The sequence below is a fragment of the Sorex araneus genome, chromosome 8 (genome assembly GCF_027595985.1).
Source record: "Sorex araneus isolate mSorAra2 chromosome 8, mSorAra2.pri, whole genome shotgun sequence".
Classification (NCBI taxonomy): Eukaryota; Metazoa; Chordata; class Mammalia; order Eulipotyphla; family Soricidae; genus Sorex; species Sorex araneus.
In genome coordinates this window covers 33,360,550-33,384,434 of record NC_073309.1, presented here as the reverse complement: position 1 = coordinate 33,384,434, position 23,885 = coordinate 33,360,550, and the positions used below count along the sequence as shown (strand labels likewise).

At 45.0% G+C, this 23,885-nt stretch overlaps 1 protein-coding gene across 1 annotated transcript in view; it reads right to left on the bottom strand.

Annotated features, from left to right (window-relative positions):
- MYLK3 (myosin light chain kinase 3) overlaps positions 1 to 10,406 on the bottom strand; it is a 63,316-nt gene extending 52,910 nt beyond the window's left edge. The window contains exon 1 of the mRNA XM_055145804.1: positions 10,197 to 10,406. Coding sequence (XP_055001779.1) covers positions 10,197 to 10,250 — 54 coding nt within the window. The 5' untranslated portion in view covers positions 10,251 to 10,406. The remainder of the gene's footprint in view (positions 1 to 10,196) is intronic.
- Positions 10,407 to 23,885: the final 13,479 nt, after the last annotated feature.

Below are 23,885 nucleotides of genomic sequence, written 5' to 3'. Positions count from 1 at the left end.
TTGAGTTGAAGTATTGAGAAGAAACATTTATCTATATGTTTCTTTCCCCTCCAGGGCAGTGGTGAAAATAATAAGGAAAAACAAACAAAACCAACATGCTTCGCCACCCCCGCTCAGTAACTAAAATGAAAGAGGGGCCATGGGTGAACAAGTGCTATCAATGATTTCTTGGAAGTTGGAAAGCTTTTAGAAGAGATGCAGAACTATAGCACCGTCACTGTAGCACTGTCATCCCATTGTCCATCGATTTGCTTGAGTAACGTTTCCATTGTGAGACTTGTTGTTACTGTTTTGGCATATCAAATACACCACGGGGAGCTTGCCCGGCTCTGCTGTGTGGGCTACTCTCCGTAGCTTGCTGGGCTCTCTGAGAGGGACGGAGGAATCGAACCTAGGTCGGCTGTGTGCAAGGCAGTGCACAGTGCCCTACCCACTGTGCTATTGCTCCAGTCCAGAAGAGAGGTAGCTAAAGGAAAAAAACAACAACAAAAAAAAAAAAAACGAGAAAACTGCAGACTTAACAGGCAGAAAAGATGACAAGCATAGAGATTAACCTCCAGAGAGGGTTTGGTCCCTGAGACCCAAGATAGAGTGAAAGAGGAGCAGAAAGACCAAGTAGAGATGAAGTCCATTCCAAAATGGGCTCTTCCCGCCTCTGCACAGCGGGAAATGCCTGAAGAGGCCCCGCCTCTTTGGAGATTAGAGTTCTATTTCTGGAGAAACTTGAAGGCCTTAAACAATATTTTTATGTGCTGCTTTGAGGTTTCCATTTGATCACCTTCAGAAAAAACAGCAGTCAACAGGCCTAACCTATGCATCCAATTTTTTGTTCCTTATTCTATAGTATACACACTTTTTAAAAAATAAAGGATCATTAGTCAAATAAGTCCCCCAAGACAAAAAGGAAATCCAAAAAGAAACAAACAAAAAATATAATTGTAGATAAAACAGAAGAATGGAAAACAGAAAAACATTTCAAAAATATCTCTTTAGGGGCTGGAGCAATAGCACAGTGGGTAGGGTGTTTGCCTTGCACGCGGCCAACCCGGGTTTAATTCCCAGCATCCTACATGGTCCCCCGAGTACCGCCAGGAGTGATTCCTGGGTGCAGAGCCAGGAGTAACCCAGGTATGACCCAAAAAGCAAAAATATATATATATCTCTTTAAAGCCACAGAAAATGCTAAAAGTTTATGCACTGAAAAAGAAAGTATACATATGAAAAAAAGAATAAACAGTGACTGGAGCGATAGTCCAGTGGGTAAGACATTTGCTTTGCACACAAGCCAACCAGGGTTTGATCCCTAGCATCCAATATGGTTCCCTGAACACCACCAGAGTGATTCCTGAGTGCAGAGCTAAGAGTAACCACTGAGAACCAGGAATGACCCAAAAAACAAAAAATAAAACAAAATAATATCGAGTAAAAAGTAGAACTAAAACATGTAGCCATGTATTGAGGAGAGAAACGATAAGAAAGGCAGACCATATGGGGACTAGAGAGATAGTACAGCAGATAAGTTTCTTGCCTTGCACATGGCCAACCTGGGTTCAATCCCCGGTACCCCATAGGGCCCCCTAAACCCTGCCAGGAGTGATGCCTGAGTGCAGAGCCAGAAGTAATAAGCCCTGAGCTTGATGTAATGCAAAAACCAAAAACCCAAACCAAAAAAACCAGAAAGCAGCCAGTGGCTCCAGCTGGTTCTATTTCTAACCAATTAACTAAAATGTTTCAGGAGATATGAAAGAGAGGAAAAACTCAAAGAAAATACTATTTTCAAGACCTGAAAAAAATGCAAAAACTTGCATATTTCCTTATGCAATTTTAGAAAACTGGAACACAAGATTACAAAATAATATTCTGAAATTTATACCAACACTTAAGTAAACAGAAACAGTGATCTCTTTACTATTGAGAGTGACGCCAAGAAAGCAAGGAGTGTGAGAGCTAAATCACCGCAGGACAAGAGACAAAGTGAATGCGGAGGTGATTGGAAGCAAATCCCAGAACACAGTTAAAAATCTTGGATATGTTTGCCTTTTGGAGCAGACAGGGAAGAGCTCAAGGGAACCCAAAACTGGATGTCAGAGATTGTACTGCTAACAAGGTGACTCAGCACATCACAGATAAGGGGCTTTCTCTAACAAAATGGACTGCCAGTGACAATTTTCTAAGATACCAGACTGTCTCTCTGGAAGAAAAAGGTGCTTTTCTCCTTTACACAAATGTGTTATTTGTGGGTTGAGGACATGACTCAGAAATAGAATGTTTGTCTTACATGTAAAAGGCCCGGATCTGATTCCTGGTATTGCAAGAAGTACTGTTTAGATGGACTGTATATCTGAAATGTATTTACATTCTCTGAGCACAGCTTTCCTCATCGAAATTGTCATAACGTGCAAGAACCATGAGCTGTGTATTTCTGCAGGCAAAATGTTTAGCACAGCTCCTGGCCTCTGGTAGGTACATAGAAATGGTGGAAATTAGCATTGGGCACCTTATCCCCTCCCCCCAGCCTGATCCAGGTACCAGGTACCAAACCCAGGTCAGCAGCAAGTCCCGTTGCATCTTTGTGAGAAGCGGATAGGAAGAGAAAGGGACGTTTCCGGGTCCTGTATCAATCAGCTCCCGCAGCACCTGGCCCTGCCCAGGCCATGCAGGCAGTAAATAAAAACTAGCTCTCCCTGAAGCTAAGCACACTCAGGAAAGGAAACGGGGTGAAATCAAACCTTAGAACACCTCAGAGGGCTCCACACAGACAAGTCCAGGGCAACTGTCCATCACAGCCTGCGTTGACGGGACCGACCCATGCTCATCAATCATCCATCCCTGGGCTGTTCTCGTGAACCAAAGCTTTCTGCTGGCTGGATTTCCTGGTCCCAGACACCCAAGGCTAAGAAACCATTGTCATCATGACTCCTTAACTCCTGTCACCCTGACAATTGTTTCTGCCTGGCCCTTCAAAGCGCAAAAGCTACTCTTACCGCGGGGATCTGGGTGACATCGGCCGCGTGCTGCTGGCCCCTGGTGCTGGTTCTGTGCAGTGTTGGAGTGGGGCACAGCGTCCCCATCTTGTGGCCACAGCGGCTGTGCCAACTCAGTGATTATTCTGCCTAAAGATGCTCAACTGCACAAGACGGGAGAATGAGTAAGCTGGCCAGTGAGGCTGACTTCTCCACCACTCTGTCCCCCGGCAGCGATAAGCCTGGCATTTCTGTTTATCTCTGACCCTGCCCCAGGCCCCACAGGCATCCAGAGGCTTTACTTGGTTATCTGCTCTGCTGGGCAGTATCTCTCTCCCCCGAGGGGGCCTACTTCCTGTATCACTTAGTGGAGTGTCCAGTTGTGAAATAAACACCACCGGCTGGGAGGAGTGGGGGGTGGGGAAGTAGGGAAGGGGGGAGTCCAGGGGTGACTCCTGGGCAGGGATCCCTGCAGATGTGCAGTGGAGAAGCCTGGCCTTCAGGCTACCTCCAGGACAGAAGATCGCCCTGAACCCCAGCAGAATGGTTGGGAGGTCCTGCTTTTCCTCAGTGAGACTGTTTATACCCTGACCGGGAGCCTGCTTGGTTATCTACAGGCTGGGAGGATCCAGCTCCTACTTCACCCAAGAAAAACTACTCAGGATGTAGTGAAGCTGTACGGAGCCCCCCCAAATACTGCAGGGAAGAAGAAAGGAGAAGTTAGTGGGCCACAGCTTCTGCTGAATTAGGACGTGGTGGGCGGGGGGGTGGGGGGGGCTGGAGCGATAGCATAGTAGGAAGGCACTTGCCTTGCCTCTCGGCCGACCCGGATTTAATTCCCAGCATCCCATGTGGTCCCCTGAGCACCACCGCCAGAGGTGATTCCTGAGCGCAGAGCCAGGAGTGACCCCTGTGCATCGCTGGATGTGACCCAAAAAGCAAAATAAAAAAAAAAATAGGATGTCAGTTCCAACTCTGTTCTTGCTCTCAGGAAGGAGGTCCTGGCCAGATCTTCCCAGAGTGCTCCCAAGAAAGGATGAACCCTATACACACACACACACACACACACACACACACACACACACACACACACACACACACCACATAACCCTGAGACCCCCCCCAACTCATCTGGCCTGGATGACAAGACTCAGAGAAGGGACTGAACACTTTGCTTACTCATTTTTCACCTTTCTGACTATAGATGGAGCTTCTACTAAGTAGTAGCAATGTTTTATTTAATCTTGCCCCAATTCATTAGGCAGATTATTATCATCTCTGTTTTATAAAAGGGAAAAGATCTAGAGGATTTTTTTTCCCATAGCCACACAGTTACAACATTTTGGAGCCTTAGTTACAACCCTCTGCTGGTAACTTACACCATCTCTTCTTGCAGAGACTGACGCAACCTCAGAGACAGTGGACTATCTGAAGCCCAGAGATGGGAAGGAATTTTCTGAAAATCACAAAATAATTCAATGGCAAAGATAGGACCAGATGCAAAATCAGTGCCCCGAGAGCAGCCATGGAACTCCCTCTACCCGCGTGAAAGAGAGGGAGAGAGGTTGATCTATGCCCCTAAGGCTCAACTCTGACAGTCATCTGAAGAAACAGGTCAGGAAGCAGAAATCCTGAGTACAATATTAGTCAAGTCATCTTTTATAGAACAGTGTCTAGAGCGTTTTTTTTATCTCAGCTGCCCCCAAGGACAGAAAATTAGCAAGTACATCCTTGCTAGGATGCCTCCAGGAAGTGTGCTTGGAGACAAAACCAAAATCAAGGTCAGAGAGAGGGCCGTGGCAGAGCACCTGCGGGAGGTGTGATTTCCATCCCAGCACAACCTCACTCCCAGAGTGCGGTAGAGGCAGCACTGATGTTTGTGATTATTCCTGGGACCCAAACAAAATGTGTGAGTTCTGGAGAACACAGCTAAGTGGTCAAGCACCAGAACCATCTGTGTGACTCCTTAACACAAACCAAAAAGGGGAAGGCAACGGAGGGAGGGAGGTATCAAGGGGTCCGTAGCAAGTGGCTCAGTAGGTGGAATACCTGCCTTGCAGGCAGGAGGCAGAGAATGTGATCTCCAACATCTTCCCAAGGGCCGAGTATGATCCCACTACGCTTGGTGCTCCCAGGTGCCACCAAAAAAGTGTGTGCTCTTGGCACACCACAGCCAAGAGTATACAGGCCCCTCACTTAAAAGGGTGTGCCCAGAAAGCACTGCAACCAACATGCACACAAACACCATCACTAAAGAGTGTGACATTGGCAAGCATCAGTATCAGTTGTATCAGTGCAGCTGCTGGTCATTGCACGACCCAAACGAAAGGTGGGAGGGAGGCAATAACCCCAAACACATTTGATTCTGATGAAGCAGAGGGGGAGACCACACCTTTGTGGGCACCAGGCTTGGCTGGGGAAGCCTGCGGACTGACTTGCGAGCAGCTTGTGGGTTTGTGGGTTTGCTTCTGTCACTGAGCTTAGTAGTCAGCATCCCGACCCTTGGGTGAAGTTTTGCTTTCTTTTTCCCCCACCTCATTCTTCCCTTCCCTTCTTCCCTTCTTCCCTTTTTTGTTGTGGTGAAGACCAGGGATCACACACTTGGCTGTGCTCATCTTCTTGGTTGCAGTGCACTTTGTTGAGGCGCTGGGGATCACAACAGAATAGCCACGATGACTGCATTAGGCATGTGGGGTGGCACCAGAGCTCAGGATCATGGTCTCATGCCTCCCCGGCAGGTGCTCTACCACTGAGTCCCATCCCCTGGCCCTTGCTAAAACCATTTTATTCTCTCATACCTCATCATAGTTGTTCTCTAAGCAAGGTCGGATGGAATCAGTATGATACTACTAGAGAAGAATAAAAAAGCACCATCAGGAGCCAAACATAGACCATCAGCTATTCATTTTTCATCCAACATTTACAAATCAACACATAATAGAAAAAGACAAAATTTTTAATATTTATTGAGCACCTCTATGTATTGGGCACTGGCTACACTATTATATAAATTACGTTTTCCATGTATAACAATTCTAGGAAGGTGATACGATTGTCCCAATTTTATAGATAAATAAACTGAGAACTGGAGTCATGAAGTCACTTCCTACAGTCAGTGTAAAATCCTGTGTTTATTTAGTGGGAGGGAGGGGATCCTCCCAAGCAGTGCTCAGGGACGCTGGGCTCACTCTCAGATATACGTGGCCTGAGACTGTTCTGGATTAGCAGTGCTCAAAACCGCCAGGATCACCCCCATTGGTACCTGGGGGGAACCACATGGTGTCAGGAATTAACCTGGGGCCTCAGCATCCCAGTCTTTTGAGATCACTCCCTAGCCCAAGATTGTATATTTAAACATAGGCAGCCAAATTCCAGGGTCTACTTAAAACAGAAAGGACTCCAACTAAAACATTTTCTCACTAGAACCTTTGTTTCTAAGGAGCTATATTTGTCAGTTGACAACTCAGAAATATTTTCAAGTTGGGATCTCACCAGTTTCAGGCCAACACAATAGTACGAGTCCCATTTGCAAAGTGTTTTGACATGTTCACATTTAAGATCATCTGAAGGAGATGGATTATAATGCCCCAGCTTACTGATGAAGAGACTGAAGTTCCTCGTGAGAATCAGTACAGAGCTGGACCTCAGACGTGGCCCCACAGCTCCAAAGCCTGTGTTGACAGCAGAGGATGGGGTTTGAGAAGCCCTCCACTGATTCACGCACCCACTCATCCACTGACCACTACAGTAACACCTGACCTGGCTGAGAGGAATCAGAAAAGGATCTGCCTGCTTCCAACATTAATTTGCTTTTCTGAACCCAAACATGAGCAGATTCTGTGCTGCACTTGAATTATAATACCTTATTTAAACCAACTTGATTCTACCAACTCTAGTAAGCTAAGATCTCTGCTTATCCCATAGGAAACTTAGAAAGTCTCGTTTCTTTAGTTTTGGGCCACACTCAACAGCACTCGGGCTACTCCAAGCTCTGTGCTCAGAGGTCACTCCTGGGAGTACTTAAGAAACCACGTGGGGTCCGAGCCTGAACTCAGGTCTCCTGCATGCTAAGCATGCACTCAGCTCTTTGGGTTATCTCTCCAGCCCAGAAAATTTGGGTTAATCCACTGGAACAATGAAGAAAGTAAAACAATACCTAATGGCTAATTAGAAAGAAGATAGGCAAGATGGAGCAAAATTATATGATGGGCTCATGTTTCCAGCCCTCTCATATCTGATCAAAGGAACTCCACCTTCATATGCTCATCTTCTTCTTCTTTTTTTATTTTTTTGCTTTTTGGGTCACACCTGGCGATGCACAGGGGTCACTCCTGGCTCTGCACTCAGGAATTATTCCTTGTGGTGCTCAGGGGACCATATGGGATGCTGGGAATCGAACCAAGGTTGGCCACGTGCAAGGCAAATGCCCTCTCCACTGTGCTATTGCTCCAGCCCCATATGCTCATATTCTTACCCTGTAGTCTCTTCCTGGCCCCCGGAGAGCCTGGTCTCCAGACTGCTTTTGGAATCAGAATTGAAGAATGAGTAGTAAAGGAAGGACATTGGGTCGCTAGGAGGAGACTTGGCTGAGCTAGAGTAGAAAAGTGCCCCGAGAAGGGAAGTACAGAGGGATAGAGAAAAACCAGGAGCTACTGGGGCTGTGCTTGGACAACCCAGGGTAGCCAGGATGCCTGAGATGAGGTGAGGAAGGAAGGACTTGCAAAATGCCTGCTGCTTGCAAAATTCCTGCTGCAGGATAGAATTTATTGTTGAAAATCATCTGTAGGAATGGCAAAGTAGCAAGACTTCTTTGACCCCATGCCTTTGCAGAAACTCACCAAGTGATGTCATTAAACTCAGAGTGTAAGAAGGAGGCTAAGTGGGGCTGGAGTGATAGCACAGCGGTTAGGGCGTTTGTCTTGTACTCGGCCGACCCGGGTTCGAATCCCAGCATCCCATATGGTCCCCTGAGCACCGCCAGGGGTGATTCCTGGCATGAGCCAGGAGTGAGCCCTGTGCATCACCAGGTGTGACCCAAAAAGCAAAAAAACAAAAAAAAAAGAAGGAGGCTAAGTAATTGCAGGGAATTTCTTGGAGGAACTAATATTTGAGCTGGATGCAGAGTGAACAAAGCTTCATGAGTGACAGTGAAAAATGCAAAGGAGGGGGATCAGGTCAGGACATATTCATGGAGAACTAACTGATTAAGCAAGAGAATGTACCAGAAAAATCAAGCCAAAATATTTAGACCCACAGTAGTAAGATATAGGTGCAACAACCCTACATTAAAGTGAATGCTTAATCATGGAGGGAGTTATTACCTTGGGGTAGAACAACTGATTAATAAAAGACATTTCAGGGCTGTTTACTTTATGTCCTGAGTGTTAAGGTCATCATATTGTGTGTGTGTGTGTGTGTGTGTGTGTGTGTTCAACAGACTGTAAGATTTGTGTATAAATTACAATTACGTAAGTGATGTCTTGATCAACTTTTGTTAGCCTGGAAAAAAAGGAAGAGTGGACAGATGGACTTGACACAGGATTTGCATGGATATAAGGGCTTGAGAATTCATGCACACTGCAGCTAAAATCAGCCAGTGTTTACCAGATTTGAGATGGATGCTGTTGCCAAAACAGAGGAGCACTAAGGAAGTGGAGTGACATCTGGGAGAACAAGTCTTTGAAAATCCTTTTTCAAGTGCTGACTGAAATTTCTGAAGCTCTCATTTCATGCCCTACATGTCAGCTGCAAAAGCAGGCGTTCCGCCACTATATCACAGATTATAAGGAGCTGACATTCTTCCCAGATCCAAAAGGTAAATACAACCCCAAAGGAAGGTCACACATCAGCAGGCACATACATTAGAATTCCAGTTTTCTTTTTAAAAAGTATTGCAGGGGAGAGGCTGGAGGGACAGGACAGCAGGCGGGGCACTTGCCTTGGAATTGGTCAACCTAGATTCAATCCCTGGTCCCCCTAGTACCACCAAAAGTGATCCTTGAACACAGAGCCAAGAGTAAGCCCTGGTGTGGCCTTCAGATATGGATCCAAAACTAAAATAAATAAATAAATAAATAAATAGGTAGATAAATAATATTAGGGGAAACAGAAAAATAGCACAAAGGACTAGGAACATACTTTCCATGTCAGAGCTTCAGTTTGATTCCTGGCATTGCATGGTCCCCCACATTACCAGGAGCAAATCTAGAGCATCACTGGTATGAACAAAAACAACAATAATAATGAAGTAATATAATAAACTTATATATAGAATACGCCACAGGTAGCTTGCCAGGCTCTGCTGTGTGGGCGGGGTACTCTTGGTAGCTTACCGGGATCTCCGAGAGGGACGGAGGGATTGAACCCGGATTGGCTAAGTATAAGGCAAACACCCTTCCCGCTGTGTTATCGCTCCAGCCCATAAATATATTAAATGTATAAACTACAACCAATATGGTTAAGTCTGCATGAGAGAATTGCAGATCCTTATTTTCTATACTTTACATATATATATATACGTATTTAATATTTAAGTATGTGTTATTTGTGCTACTAAGCAAGGTTGTTTTTCTATAATATTAAACATTACCTGGACCCATAAGAATTATTCTGGATAGATAATATGCACCCAAAAAGGATTTAATTAACCAAGAACAGTGCAACTGACTCCCTCTGGAAACTTGCTGACAGAAAACATTTAATAAACTTACAGTGAGATCTGGGGTCAGTTGCTTAGATTGAAGCAAATAGAAAGCACATACGTATAACAGACTCAGATGCACTCCTCAAAAAACAGCAAACCCCAGGGTAAAGAACTATTTGTCTCTGAGTGTTGTTTTTCAAAATAGATTGTTGTCCCCTTTCAGTTGGGAACAAAAGTTCCAGGCTCAATGTGTAACTCACCAAACACATGGCAGAATTAATCTGGGAATGTTCTAAAGCAACATTGGCAAACATGTGGGAACAATTCTCAGCTATAGCATTCTCAGATGATTTAATCTCCCGTATTATGAATCACAGCAATAAGTTTGAAAACAGCCCTAAGTTCTGAATTATACATTGACGTTCCCCAAGCCCGTACAAAACTAAAGACAAATCCATGCACTAACAATAACTGTTTTGATTAATCTTTGCTTTTTATCAGACTCTGAAAGTGTTTTTCTGGAGCCTCTATACATCCCAATACACTTGATGAAAACACACACACACAGTAAGTTTATCATCTGCACTTACATACCACCTTCTATCCATGGATCCCAAGAGGTCTTTTGGAAATATTGTTTTCATAAGTATCCAATGAGATGAGTCAATATTGCTACTTCCATCTATTTGCAGATGAACTTAAACATGGGGGCAGCTAAGTGGCTTGTCAACGGTTAGAACCCAAGACAAAATCCGTGCAGGTCTCCCTCTCGTTTTCCCTTCCTCCCTTTCTCTGCTGACTGTCCCTTTGAGCTTTCTTGTTGGCCCTACTTTAAATCAAGCACGCAGACCATTGTCTCCCTGGTGATGGAGGTGGCATTCTATTTCCTGCCTCAAATCTGGCCCAGGTCCCGACTGCATTTCATTTAGCCACAAATGCATCAGCTGTGTGCGAGTGGGGACAGCTTGGCTCCTTGGAAACCTAAGTGGCGTGTGTCAGCTGGCCTGAACCTGCTTGAGAGCCACCCCAGGCCCTGCTTGCTAATTTCTCTACCATGAGCGCACAAGAAACAAGGAAGACACCAGTGTTTCTCTAAATTGGGGAAAGAGCTACAACATCTCAAAGGTAAAAATCACTGGTCTGTGTCCAGCCTTACCCACAGGGAAAGGCCACCTAGACATTAGGGCTCTAAATCCCTGGACTGTTCACAATCAAATACAGAAAAACAAAAATGTTGCTGCGCCATCCACCAAGTAATAAGACTTACTACATGAAAAGTAATATAGCTGTACTCTCAGAAATTGGTAGGGGCTGGAGTGATAGCACAGCGGGTAGGGCGTTTGCCTTGCACGCGGCTGACCTGGGTTCAAATCCCAGCATCCGATATGGTCCCCTGAGCACCGCCAGGGGTGATTCCTGAGTGCGTGAGCCAGGAGTGACCCCTGTCCATTGCTAGGTGTGACCCCCCCCCACCAAAAAAAAGAAGAAATTGGTAGTGGAGGGTTTTATACTTTGCATTCTTACCATTTGGTCAATAAATGTTCTCTATTTTATCACTTTTAATTTGTTTCCATTTCTATCTACCTAATTGGGTGGTACCATGCATCCTTTGAACGGGACGCTGGGTGAGTTGCCCTTCCTCCCTATGGTGTGCTCCCACACCCCATTCATATTCTCATCAGAGCTCATTGGCAATGACGATACATAATCTCTGGTGTGCATTTAGCTAGTGCCAGCTATCTTGCCATGCATGTCACATTCATGGCTTTTGAAATTTGAGATACGTAGGCCTGAGTGATACTACAGTGGATAGGATGTTTGCCTGACCTGGGCTGACCTAGGCTGATCTGGGCTCAATCCCCAGCATCCCTAATGGGCCCCAGGAGTGATCCCTGAGCTCAGTATGCCCTGAACACTGCCAGGTGTGGCCCAACCCCCTCCCCCACAGTTTTTTTTTTTAACAAATTACCACAAATTTAGGGATTTAGCAACAAAAATGTATTTTGTTCACAGTTCTAGAGGTCATATTCTAAAGCCACAGAGGCAGGTGTCATTAGGTCCATGCTTCCTCTGGAAGCTCCAGGGGAAATGTTTCTTGCCTTTTCTTGTTTCTTGTAGCATCTGGGATTTCTTGGCATCGCTGTAGTCTCAGCCTCCACTACCTAAAGGCCTCCACTTTCCATATGTAGTTTCCTACTGACCACAGTGTGCTTGCATTTAACGTCACAGGATAAATTTTTGTCTTTTTGGGTCACACCCGGCGATGCCCAGGGGTTACTCCTGGCTCTGCACTCAGGAATTACTCCTGGCGTTGCTGAGGGGACCATATAGATGCTTGGAATCGAACCCAGGTCAGCCACATACAAGGCAAATGCCCTACCCACTGTGCTATCGCTCCAGTCCCGATCACAAGACAATTTCATCTTCATTAACTTAGTCACATTTTCAGAGTCATTTTTCCTCATCCACAAGTCCAGAAATTCAAATGTGAAAATCTAGGCGCTGGGGGGCAATGGCACATGTCTGGTGTGTGCATCATTTATTGGGGAGCATTGCTTTCAGGTTTTTCTTCTTGTGTGCTCCTGAGAATCCTTGATTATGGGATGAAGATGAGGCACAGAGCTCAGGCTTCCGTGCTCAGCAGACCTCTGTCTGAAGCACACTCCTTCTATTTATTTATAATGTGGCTTCAGCAAGTAATTTAACCTCTCTGAACCTAATGTGTGGATTAAATGAGAGTAAACATGAAGTACTATACAGTAGTGCCTGCAAGTAGTTTTGTACTGGGTGAACAGTCGCTGTTGTCCTTTTTTTAAAAAATAGGGTGTTCAGCTGACCACAGTTACACCCTAAGCACCCGCGGCCCCTTCCCTCGTTGCGTGAGATTGAATTTTCTGGAAAACCCAGGTGTGCGAGACTCGTGACTGAAATCTGTAGGCTTCCGGAGTCGAATGGGCCACCCTTCCCATCTCCCTGAGCTTCCACTTTCCTGGCAGTCACGCCCATGAACCATCTCTAGGCACCATTTAAGCGCATTAACAGCCATGATACAGGTGCAGAGATGAATCTCAGAAGAGAGCAGCATGCTGCAGAGATGCATCCCCAAAATCATCATCCAGTTAAAAAAAAACATTTAACTCCAGTTCTAGCACCCTATGAAAAAATTTTAGAATTCCGCAACATCTCATACAATTATACCACTGATATACCCAGAGTAGCACACCACATTTGATGAGGTGGAAGGTAGAAGACAACCAATTTTTTTTAAATTTTATTTTATTTTTATATAGTAGTTCACAATATTTGATTACATTTAATATTCAAACACCAACCCCCACCTCCATTACTCTTTCCCACTACCCTATTTTGGATGTCTCCATCCTGAACCCCAACCCCTGCCCCAAAGCAGAACTGAAATAATTTATTTTGTATTGTTTGTTATAAATAAACCACTGAAAATGCTCCAGAAAACTTTTCCTAGGGGAGAGTGTGTGAAGATTGTTGTATTTCACCCAGGGGCCATTAAGCGGTTCTATAAGAGATTATTAATATGTTGTAAAGGTTGAGCCTTGTGTGCATATATCACTATCACTATCATCCCGTTGATTGTCGATTTGCTCAAGCAGGCCCAGCAACGTCTCCATTCATCCTAGCCCTGAGATTTTAGCAGTCTCTCTTTACTCATCCTTCCCAACAGTGCCGCATTAGAAGCTCTTTCGGGGACAGAAGAATGAGGACGCCCCACCCCCCCAAAAAAGAGACCCATCATTATTACTGTATTTGACATATAAATACGCCACAGGGAGCTCGCCAGTCTCTCCTGTGCGGGCAGGAAGCTCTCAGTAATTTTCCAGGTTCTCCTAGGGGGAAAACTGGGCTATAAGATGTCGAGCGGCCACTTTGGTTCTCAGAAATTGGTTTTATAGTCTCTGGATGTTGGCCATGGATGGGGTTACACGACACCAGGGGCAGTTTCTGGGTGTGACCACCTAGCTACTGGAAAATGGGGGATCTGGGCAGAAGAGGCCCAGTCCTGATCTGAGCAGGCTTGGAGGTCTCAGCCCTGGGTCCCACACACCTGGGTTCCTCTGCCAGTTCCTTCATGTGTGAGACTCGTCCAAACATGTGGAAAGTGGACTTGAGCATGGCTGTGGCTGGGTTCCAGAGGTCTTCGGTCTTGGGGGCTCTGCTCTGGGCGGGGAGGAAAACTCAACCCACCCCCTCCGAGGAGACCTGGTGATAAGACAGCCAGGTGCGGGGGGCAAGAGACTCTGGGTCACTCTTTTCTGGGAGCTTGATTTTATAGACTCTGGATGTTGGCTGTTGATGGGATTACATGGCGCCAGAGGCAGTTTCTGGTGTGACTGCCTAGCTACTGGAAAATATATATATATATGTTATCTGTAAAAATACACTTCCCTCTAAGATTGGCTGCCTTCTACTTTAAATCTCATCAAATGTGGTGCACTACTCTTGGAATATTAGTGGTGTGAGGTGTTAGATGTCTCGGCCACACAGACCAGGGATAGGTTTACTCATGGGCAAGGCTTGGGCTGTGTGTGTGGAGAGAGACCGTGAGCATGGCAGTGGTTGAGTTCTGGAGGTTTCCGGCGGCCACGGCTGGGTTTCCTGGGGTGAGGAGGGGCCTCAACCACCCCCCTCTGGGGTGCCCTGAGTAAAGCAGCCTGGTGTGGGGTCCAGGGCATGGCTATGGAGAGTCACTTTATTGTAGCTTAACATTTTCTTTTGGATGTTTGACTATTTTACTATTTGTGTTTTGGTGTCCAGATTTAAGCCAAACCTTACATACGCAAGCATAAGTTATATTGCCAGCCCCTAAGGAAGATTTTCCTAATTTAGAAAGTGGATTTCTCATTTCAGATCTAATTAGCAACCAAATACCTAAGAGTTAGGTTATTTTGTTGACAGTTTATATTTAACTGAGATAAACTTTCCAGCCAAAAGAAAAGTGATGTCTAATAGGTCTATACTGGGGCCTTGGGAAGTCTCAGGCCCCCAAATCAATTAGTGTATTCAGTCATTCTTTTCTTGGAGTTTGCTATATGGGAAACTGAGGAACACAATTTGAAAACAGCCTAGATACATGGAAGCAACTTTGAATCATTGTCTGCTTCATCTGTCAAAAAGATCTGGTGTAGGGGCTAGAGCGATAGCACAGCGGGTAGGGCGTTTGCCTTTCACACGGCCGACCCGAGTTCGATTCCCAGCATCCCATATGGTCCCCTGAACACCACCAGGGGTAATTTCTGAGTGCAGAGCCAGGAGTAACCCCTGTGCATTGCTGGGTGTGACCCAAAAAGAAAAAAAAATCTGGTGTATATATATATTAATAATTATCATAAACTTGAAATAACTGTTACAGAGCATTTTCTAGATATTTTCTATAAAATATTAAATATATAAAAATATCCTAGATCCTTTGGCAAGCAGATAGATTTTGGCATAAAACCTTAACTCCCCTGCTACAAAACAAAAATATTCTAGTTCAAAAACAGGCAAAGGACGTTATCAGACACTTCTTCAAAGAAGATATAAAAACAGCCAGTAATTACATAGGGGAAAAAAATGTTTATTAGCAGTAGTCATTTGAGAAATTGATAGCTATTAAATCAGCCAATAAAGTCTAGAAGTCACCACTTCTTCAAACATGCAACATTACAGTCATTATAGAAAGCCAGGAATCATTTGTCCACCAAACATATACAATAAAACTACAGTACCTGGGCCCAAAGGAATGAAGATGCAGGAACTATCTGACACAATATTTAAAAAAAAATTATTCTGCAGATGATCAGGAGCCACAAGAGAACAAAGATAAACAATTTTGTGCTATCTGAAGAACAATGCAAGAACAATAAAAAATGAAAAGGAATAGAAGACATCAGAAGGAACACAGCAGGGACTGAGGTGTTGGGCTCAAAAGACTAGAGTATGTGCTCTGCATGCAGTAACCCTAGTTTGATTCCCTGCACCACACGGACCCCCAGTACACGTGATCCTGAGCACCACCCAGAGGAGCCCCTGAGCATTGAAAACAAAACAAATTTTGGAGCTGAAGAATAACTGAAGAATTTAATAGAGAAGTTTAAGAATAGGGTTTGGTGTGTAGGTCGGCAGTAGAAAACTTGCCTGTCCTTTGTGAGTCTCTGGGTTCAATTCCAGGTACCACAAAAGAAAAGGAAGTGAGAAGGGAGAAGAGGAGGAAAGCAGATGAGAGATGAGAAGAAAAGGGAGAGGAGACAGTGGAGGGGAGAATAGATGTCAACAAACAGGGAAAAAAGAACGGTAATCTAATAAAAAGCAGGGACTTCTGGCCTAGAGCAATAGAACAGTGGGCAGGGTACTTGCCTTGCGTGGGACCAACCTGGATTCACCCCATATACGGTCCCCTGAGCAGCGCCAGGAGTGATCCCTGAGAGCAGAGCCCAGAATAAGCCCTAAAGAACAGCCAGGTATAGCCCAAAAACAAAGCCAAAAAAAAAAAAAAAGGTACATCACTCTGTAAAACAATATGAAAGTTCCTAAATACTCATCATCATCATCATCATCATCATCATCCCGTTGATCGTCTGATTGTCAAATTTCTTGAGCCATCTCAGTAACGTCTCCATTCGTCCTAGCCCTGAGATTTTAGAAGCCTCTCCTAAATACTCGAAAACATAAATATATGCTCCACTAATCTCATTTATGTGTGTCTCTCCAAAGGATTGTTTCCATATCTTGGTTATTGTACTAATTGTCGCGATGAACATAAGTGTACATTTATCCTTTCAAATTAATGTTTTTGTGTTTGGAGGATTGATGCCAAGAAGTGGTATCACGGGGCCCTATGAGAATTCTAGTCCTTTTTTTTTTTTTTTAGATCTCCCCATATGGCTTCTGTATAGGCTAAACCAGATGGCATTCCCACCAACGGTGGATGATGAGGAATTTTTTTCTCATCACAACCCTGCCAGCACCGGCTGTTTCCAGACTTTTTGATGTGTGCCATTCTTGCTGGCATGATATAATATTTCAATGTTATTTTGATTTGATTTTTCCCAAATCATGAGAGATGATGAGCACGTTTTCCTATGCCTGTTAGCCCTCATGTCTTCTTTAGGAAAGTTTCTTCTCATCTCCTTTGCCATCTTTGGATGGGGTCCTTGGGATTTTTTGTTAAGTTTTATGCACATTCCCATGTTTAACTGCATCAACCGGTAATTCCCATGTTTATTTGCCCACAGCAGTCAAAATATGGATGCAACCTAATCTGAAGTATAAATCATCTGATACAATATTAATCATAAAAAAGGAGGAACTCCTCTCATTTGTGACAACCTGCACCTCAATGACATTGTACAAATGAAATAAATCAGAAAGACAAATACTCTCACTTCATTGGAATCTAAAAAGGACAAACTCAGAGTGGCAGTTACCCAGGTTTGAAGGATGTGGGAAACGGAGAGCTACTGGTCCAAGTATAAACTTCTAGTTAAAGATTCCAAAGTTTGGGGATCTAAAGTGGAGCATGGTGATAAGGTTTGAATATTGCTCAGATGCTAGATCTAAAAAGTTACCATACAAAATGGTCACTATGTGATGTGATGGGCCGATATGGCAGAAGTAATTTTGCAAAACATAAATGAATAAGCACATTGCACACTTTATACAGTATTATGTCAATGATATACAGATAAAGCAGATAGGGGTGGGAAACGAGAAGAAAAAAATGAAGAAATTCTCAAACAAAAACTTAAGGAATGATTGTCAGCAAGCATGCCCAGCAAGAAATGTTGAAAATTCTGTGGGAAAGTATGTAAGTCAGAAACTTGTAAACATTTTTTTAAAAAGGGCTGAGAAAAAGATAAAATACAAGTAAAATTAAAATTTTCCTTATTCTTTTTTGTTGTTGTTGTTGGGGTTGGGGGGGGAGGCCCATATGGCAGTGCTGAAGGCTTACTCCTGGCTCCATGTATAGGAATTACTCTCGCAGTGCTTGGGATATCAAAAGCAGTGTCAGGGTTCAAACTGGAGTCAGCCAAGTGCAAGGGAAGTGTCTTAGCCCCTGTACCGTCTCTCTAGCTCTTTTTCCTTGTTTTTAATTTTTCTAGAATATTAGTTTAACATTAATAATTTGATTGGACAAAGAAATAGTTCAACAGGCTGGAAAGCGTGATTTCATCTGAGAGGCCAGGGGTTCCATCCCCAGAACCACTTTAATCCTTTGTTATCTCCCCAGCTCTATTATCTGATTCTGAAGAAATAAAAGCTACCATTATGCCAGAGATAGTACAATGCCTAGGGCACTTGCCTTGCAAGTGGCTGACCCAGGTTTTTCCTCCCAGCACCACATATCGTCCTCAGAGTCCCACCAGAAGTAATCCTTAAGTGCAGAATCAAGAGTAAACCCTGAGCATCACCAGGTATGGCCCAAAAACCAAAGGGAAAAAGAGAAAAGAAAAGGGGGAAAAAAAAAACCCTACAGGGCCAAAGTGACAGTACAGTGGTAAGGTGTTTGCCCTGCGCATGACTGACACAAGTTCAATCCCCACATCCCATATGGTCCCCTGAGCCTGCATGGAGTAATTCATGAGCACAGAGCCAAGTAACCCTTGAACCAAATGCTGGTGTTTTCCTCACTACCACCCAAAAAAAAAAAAAAAGTGGGGAGGGAATACAATTTGGTAAGAGGTATTCTGTAACAAAAATCTGTTAAAAGCCTACATTTTTACAATAGAAAAATACTTAAAAGAATTCATTCAGGAACTGGAGCAATAGTATATTAGGTAGGGTGTTTGCTTTATATGCATCCAACTGTGGTTGATCCCTAGCACCCTATATGGTCCCCAGAGGCCCACTAGGAGTGAACCTAAAGGAATTATTCAGTCCAGCTATGCATCTCACACCATTGTGTGGTGTGTGGGGGGAGAAGGGTAGTTTGGTTATTATAACTAAAATCTTCTGCAGTGAACAATACTTATACTAAAATAAGGTTTAGAAAGCACAGTAACTTAAAAAAAATAAATTCTGAATGCATGTATGGATTAGATAGAAACAAGACAGTATTAGAACTAAAGAAGAAAATGCGGGGGATTGGGGGTGTCCAGGAAATGATTCAATGATCAAAGCACCTACTTTGCAAATATATGTTTGATCCCTAGTGCCACCTTTCCTGGAAGCTCAGCTGTCTAGGATTCCTAGAACTGCAACCAATTTCCGGTTACAATGCAGCTAGAGCAATATAACTATACAACCTAGGCAAACACAATAAAATAGATGTGCAAGCACTATGGCCTGAGAATGACTCCCAACGCGCTAGCACCACAACTAGCCCCCAGGGAGTACCACTGCTGCCAAGTGTTTGGAGAACTACAACCTGATGTGGCAACCTGGGAAGCATAATTAAATATGCAAGCACCTTACACCAGCGTGAGCTTTCAATCACTGCAACAACAGTGAAAAGGGGAGAGATGGGGAAAATAAGGGTCGGGTGGGAAGGGAAAAAGCCCCCATATATCAGAATATTAAAAAATTTGGGGCTGGGGCAATAGCACAGTGGATAGGGCATTTGCCTTGCAGACAGCCGACCCGGGGTCAATTCCCAGCATCCCATATGGTCCCCCAAGCACCGCCAGGAGTAATTCCTGAGTACAGAGCCAGGAGTAACCACTGAGCATCGCTGGGTGTGACCCAAAAAGCAAAAAAAAAAAAAAAATTAAAAAATTTAAGTGAGCAACTGGAGAAGATGGCGGCGACGTGGTAGCAGGTACGAGAGCTGGCAGAGCGGCAGCAGCTCTCAGCACTCTGAACAGCAGGGCTGATGGGGTCATAAATTTCTGCGAGAATGACTGTAAATGTCCTTTGAATATTAACTCTCAGAGTGGCTTTAAGTAGAACCAAACTGGCACCCACGGCGGAGTGGGACTTGTGAAAAAGGTTGCGATGCCCACGCAGAGCCAACAAAGCTACCGGAGCTACTGCAGCTCCTGGCGCTACAGGCAGCCGGCCACCATGGTAGCAGGCCAGCAGGAATGAATAGGGCTCTTGGGGTCTAGCTTGGCACTGCCACGGAGCGCAGGGCCTAGAGTTGAGGAGGTGCCCAGGTTCCCGCCATGGGAGGCCGGCTCAAGGCAGCTCACTGATAGCAGGTCGTCCCTGCCGTCATTTCCTCCCCAGACCAGCCAACGTCACCAGTGCCGCTCGCTGCATATTATGGAGGAAAACCTGCCTGAGCGCCAACTGTGTGGAGACTGAGGATGGTGGCACGTGTGCTCCCTGGGCAGGTTCTACCAGACTCGTGACTACAGCCCAACCACAGTGCCCAAGCCCCGAACAGTAGCAGCCCTGACTCTGGTCCTGCTCCCTGCCAAGGCTGATGCGGCTGCCACCACTGGGGGCAAGGGCACAGCATCACCGGTCCGTCAACCGGGACACAGGGGGGCCTTGGCATCAGCAGCCTGATGGTGCCCTTGGCCTTCTTGACACCCCAAAGTTGCCAATATGCCTCTGGCCAGACACCAACAAACCAGGACGAAGTTTTCAGAGAAATTAAACCACCAAAAAGTTAGGTATGTGGTAGCCATGCCCACAAACCTCTGGCTCAGCCATACAAGCTCATTTATTGGCCTGGCTTCAGTGACCCATAAATCTCGAAAGAGATCAAAAGCCTCAGAGCCACACAAGGCTGAACAGGCTGGGGTGGATCACAGAGATGTGGGGTTGGCTATGCCTGCCCAAGAAGACCCCCTGACAGCCGCTTGCTCCCACAATCCAAATCGCCACCATTTGGTCGGACTCCACCATCGTGGGATGGACATCACTGAGATATTAATCTGAAAATTTGGATATGCAGGTTTTGTGACTTTCTCAGAGTTGGGATGGCCTACCTCCCTCCACTTCCCTATGCTCTTGGAAGCACCAACAGTCATCCCCATGAACCAACCCTAGCACTACCATGTAAACTTTTCTACTGGCCTTGCTTCAGAGGCCCATACATCTTGAAAGAGATCAAAAGCTGCAGATAATCTTGGACCCGTACAAGGCTGAACAGACCAGGAAGATCGATTGGAGGGGATGGGTTTTCCTGGTGCCCGCCCAAGCAAAGTTCCTGGCAGCTTCTTGTTCCCAAAATCTAATTTGCCACCATGCCCCTGGCTAGGCTCCACCGTCTTGGGATGGACCTCACCGAGATATTAATCTGCTGAAAATTCGGGTATGCAGGTTTTGTGATTGAAACCTCCAGGCTTTCTCCAGGTCAGGATAGCTACCTCCCCCAACTTCCCTGTACCTCTAGAAGCCCCAGCAGTCACATCCATGCCCCAAAGATGCTACGCAGTTTAGAAGAAGCTATCCCAGATGTACCTTCCCAATAAATAAACTAAATGTCCTGAACAAACATGATGTATTGCAAACCATATTACACAAAAGGATAGAAAGAAGAAAGGTGCCTATCATAAAGGCAGGGGATGGTTGAGGGGATAGAAGGAGGGGAACTGGGGACACTGGTGATGGAAAATGTACACCAGTGGAGGGATGGGTGTTGGGACATTATATGACAGAAACCCAATCATGAACAGCTTTGTAATAGTCTATTCATGGTGACTCGATTGAATAAATAAATTTAGAGCTTCAAAAGCTAAAAAACAGAAAAAAATTAAATATGATGAAATTTAATGAAAACTAGGAAGAAAATAAGGTAATCAAAACCAGAGGTAAAATAAAACAATTTTAGGGGCTGGAGAGATAGCACAGCGGGTAGGGTGTTTGCCTGGCACGCGGCTGACCCGGGTTCAAATCCCAGCATCCCATATGGTCCCCTGAGCACGGCCAGGGGTGATTCCTGAGTGCAGAGTCAGGAGTAACCCCTGTGCATCGCCAGGTGTGATCCAAAAAGCAAAAAAAAAAAAAAAAAACAATTTTAAAGAATAACTTCAAAGAGTGATTTCTTTAAGATGTTTCAGGAAGAATAAAGAGTGATTTCTTTAAGATGTTTCAGGAAGAATATGTTAAATTTAGAAGAGTGACATGTTTTTATGAACAAAAATATTAATATCTGAGTATAATGTATCACTGTATCACAGTCACTGTCATCCCGTTGCTCGATTTGCTCGAGCGGGCACCAGTAACGTCTCCATTGTGAGGCTTGTTGTTACTGTTTTTGGCATATCGAATATGCCACAGGTAACTTGCCAGGCTCTGCCATATAGGTGAGATACTCTTGATAGCTTGCTGGGCTCTCCAAGAGGGGCAGAGGAATCGAACCCAGGTCGGCTGTGTGCAAGGCAAATGCCCTCCCCCTGTGCTATCACTCCAGTCCATAATTATATATATAAATTATATATATATATATATATATATATATACATATACAACCTACACTGTGTGTGGCCCCAAAACAACAACATCAACAAGTGGGCTATGGGCCAGATAGTGATTGTGGCCTTCCACACTGACTCAGGTTTGAAACCCCGGTACTGCATATCCAAAGCATTGCCAGGAGTCACTCCTGAGCACACAGCCAGGAACAGCCCTAAGCACCCTGGGGTGTAGCCCTCAAACTTCCAAGTAAAAATTTTGTTTTCGGGTCAACCCAGCTGCACTCAGGGCTAACTCCTGGCTCTGCACTCAGGAATCACTCGGTGGTGCTGGGGGACCATCTGGGGTAGCAGGGACAAAAGAGTTGGAGGTAATGCCCTACCAGCTGTACTATTGCTGTGGCCCCTAAAATTTTTTTTTAAAGGGCGGGAAGAGCCCATTAAGTGAAGCTTCAAGTTCCACTGCCTCAAGTTCCAGTATTAAAAACAGGATGTGACCATTAAGTGGTGAGTTTCGGGGTTCCCTCCCTACATTTGGGGGCTGCATTCTCCCCTTATGATCCCCAGAGAAACCCAGGCTGGGCTAGACTCCACCCACAGCACTCACGGGTTTGGGAACAGGGCTGACCCCAGCTCGGATGCCCGAGTGCTGGTGGTCTCAGTGATTCCCATCGTCCGGACCAGAACAGCGCCGAGCAGAGAGCACAGTGATCACCCCGGGCCCAGGAGATAGCCGAAGGGCCACAGCTAAGAGAGTTGCACGCGGTTGTCCCTGCAGAGTGGGGCAAGGCCCTCTGTCTTTAAACTGCTCAGGAGGATAAATGTAAGCCTGGATCCACTTCCGTTCTCCAGAATGGGCACACACATATCTCCAGGCGTGGGTTGGGACCAAACAGGAAAGGCTGTGCTTTTAAAAGCACAATAAAGAATTTTAAGAAGCAAAAATCAATCAGGGAGATAGCTCAAAGGGCCGGGGCACATTATGAGAAGAAGCCTGGGTTCAATCCCCGACAATGCATAGTCCCCTGAACACTATGGGAAGCCAGTGCCAGCACTGCAGGGTGTGGCCCCAAACTACCCCCCTCCCCCCACCACACGCGCGTGCGCGCGCGCACACACACACACACACACACACACACACGCACGCACACACGCACGGAACAGGAAGGTGCAAATAATCGAGAATCCTGAAGTAGGCGTTAAGCTAAAAGTGGAGGAGGGCCAGGCACAACTCCCTACCACACAGCCCCACCCCCATCAACAGGTGGAGTCCCAGACACCCTCAGCACTGACACGTGTAGTCTGGTGGTCCCGGTCCCGGAACGACTGGCCCAGTTGGCTGTGAATTTCTGGGAGTCACCCTGGGGTCCCCTTGAATACCATCTGAAACTCTCCTCCAAAAAAGAAGAAAAGAGCAGGTCTTAAAGCCCGTGCATGCAGCTGACCCAGGTTCAATCTCCGGCATCTGATATGTATAATGTATATAAAGTATAATATATACAAAGAATAATTTCTCATATTAGGTTGAGAAGTATATCAAAATTAAATATACTGCTAACACATTTTAACCATCAGAACTACGGGATTAAATATACTGCCAAAATTCAGAAAGTTAATACTTTTCTATTTGAATTATCTCAGGGAAAAAAACTTTTAGGAAACGTAGATACCATATCATACAGATTTTTTTTTTGTAAAGTATTTTTTAGTATTTTTTTATAAAGTATTTCCAAAAGTTAAGTGATCATACTATAAAACTTTTTAAAACTCACTTGTAATTTTAAGTTATTTTGCTATAATATAAACTGCTCAACCTGTTTCCACTTATTGCTCTGTAAGAAATAACTTGCATAAATATTTCATAAGCATTTTCAAAATTCTTCAAAATGAAAATTTTGAGGGGTTTGAACCACATCTGGCAATACTTAGGGGCTACAATCTGGCTCTGTGCCACTCCCTACA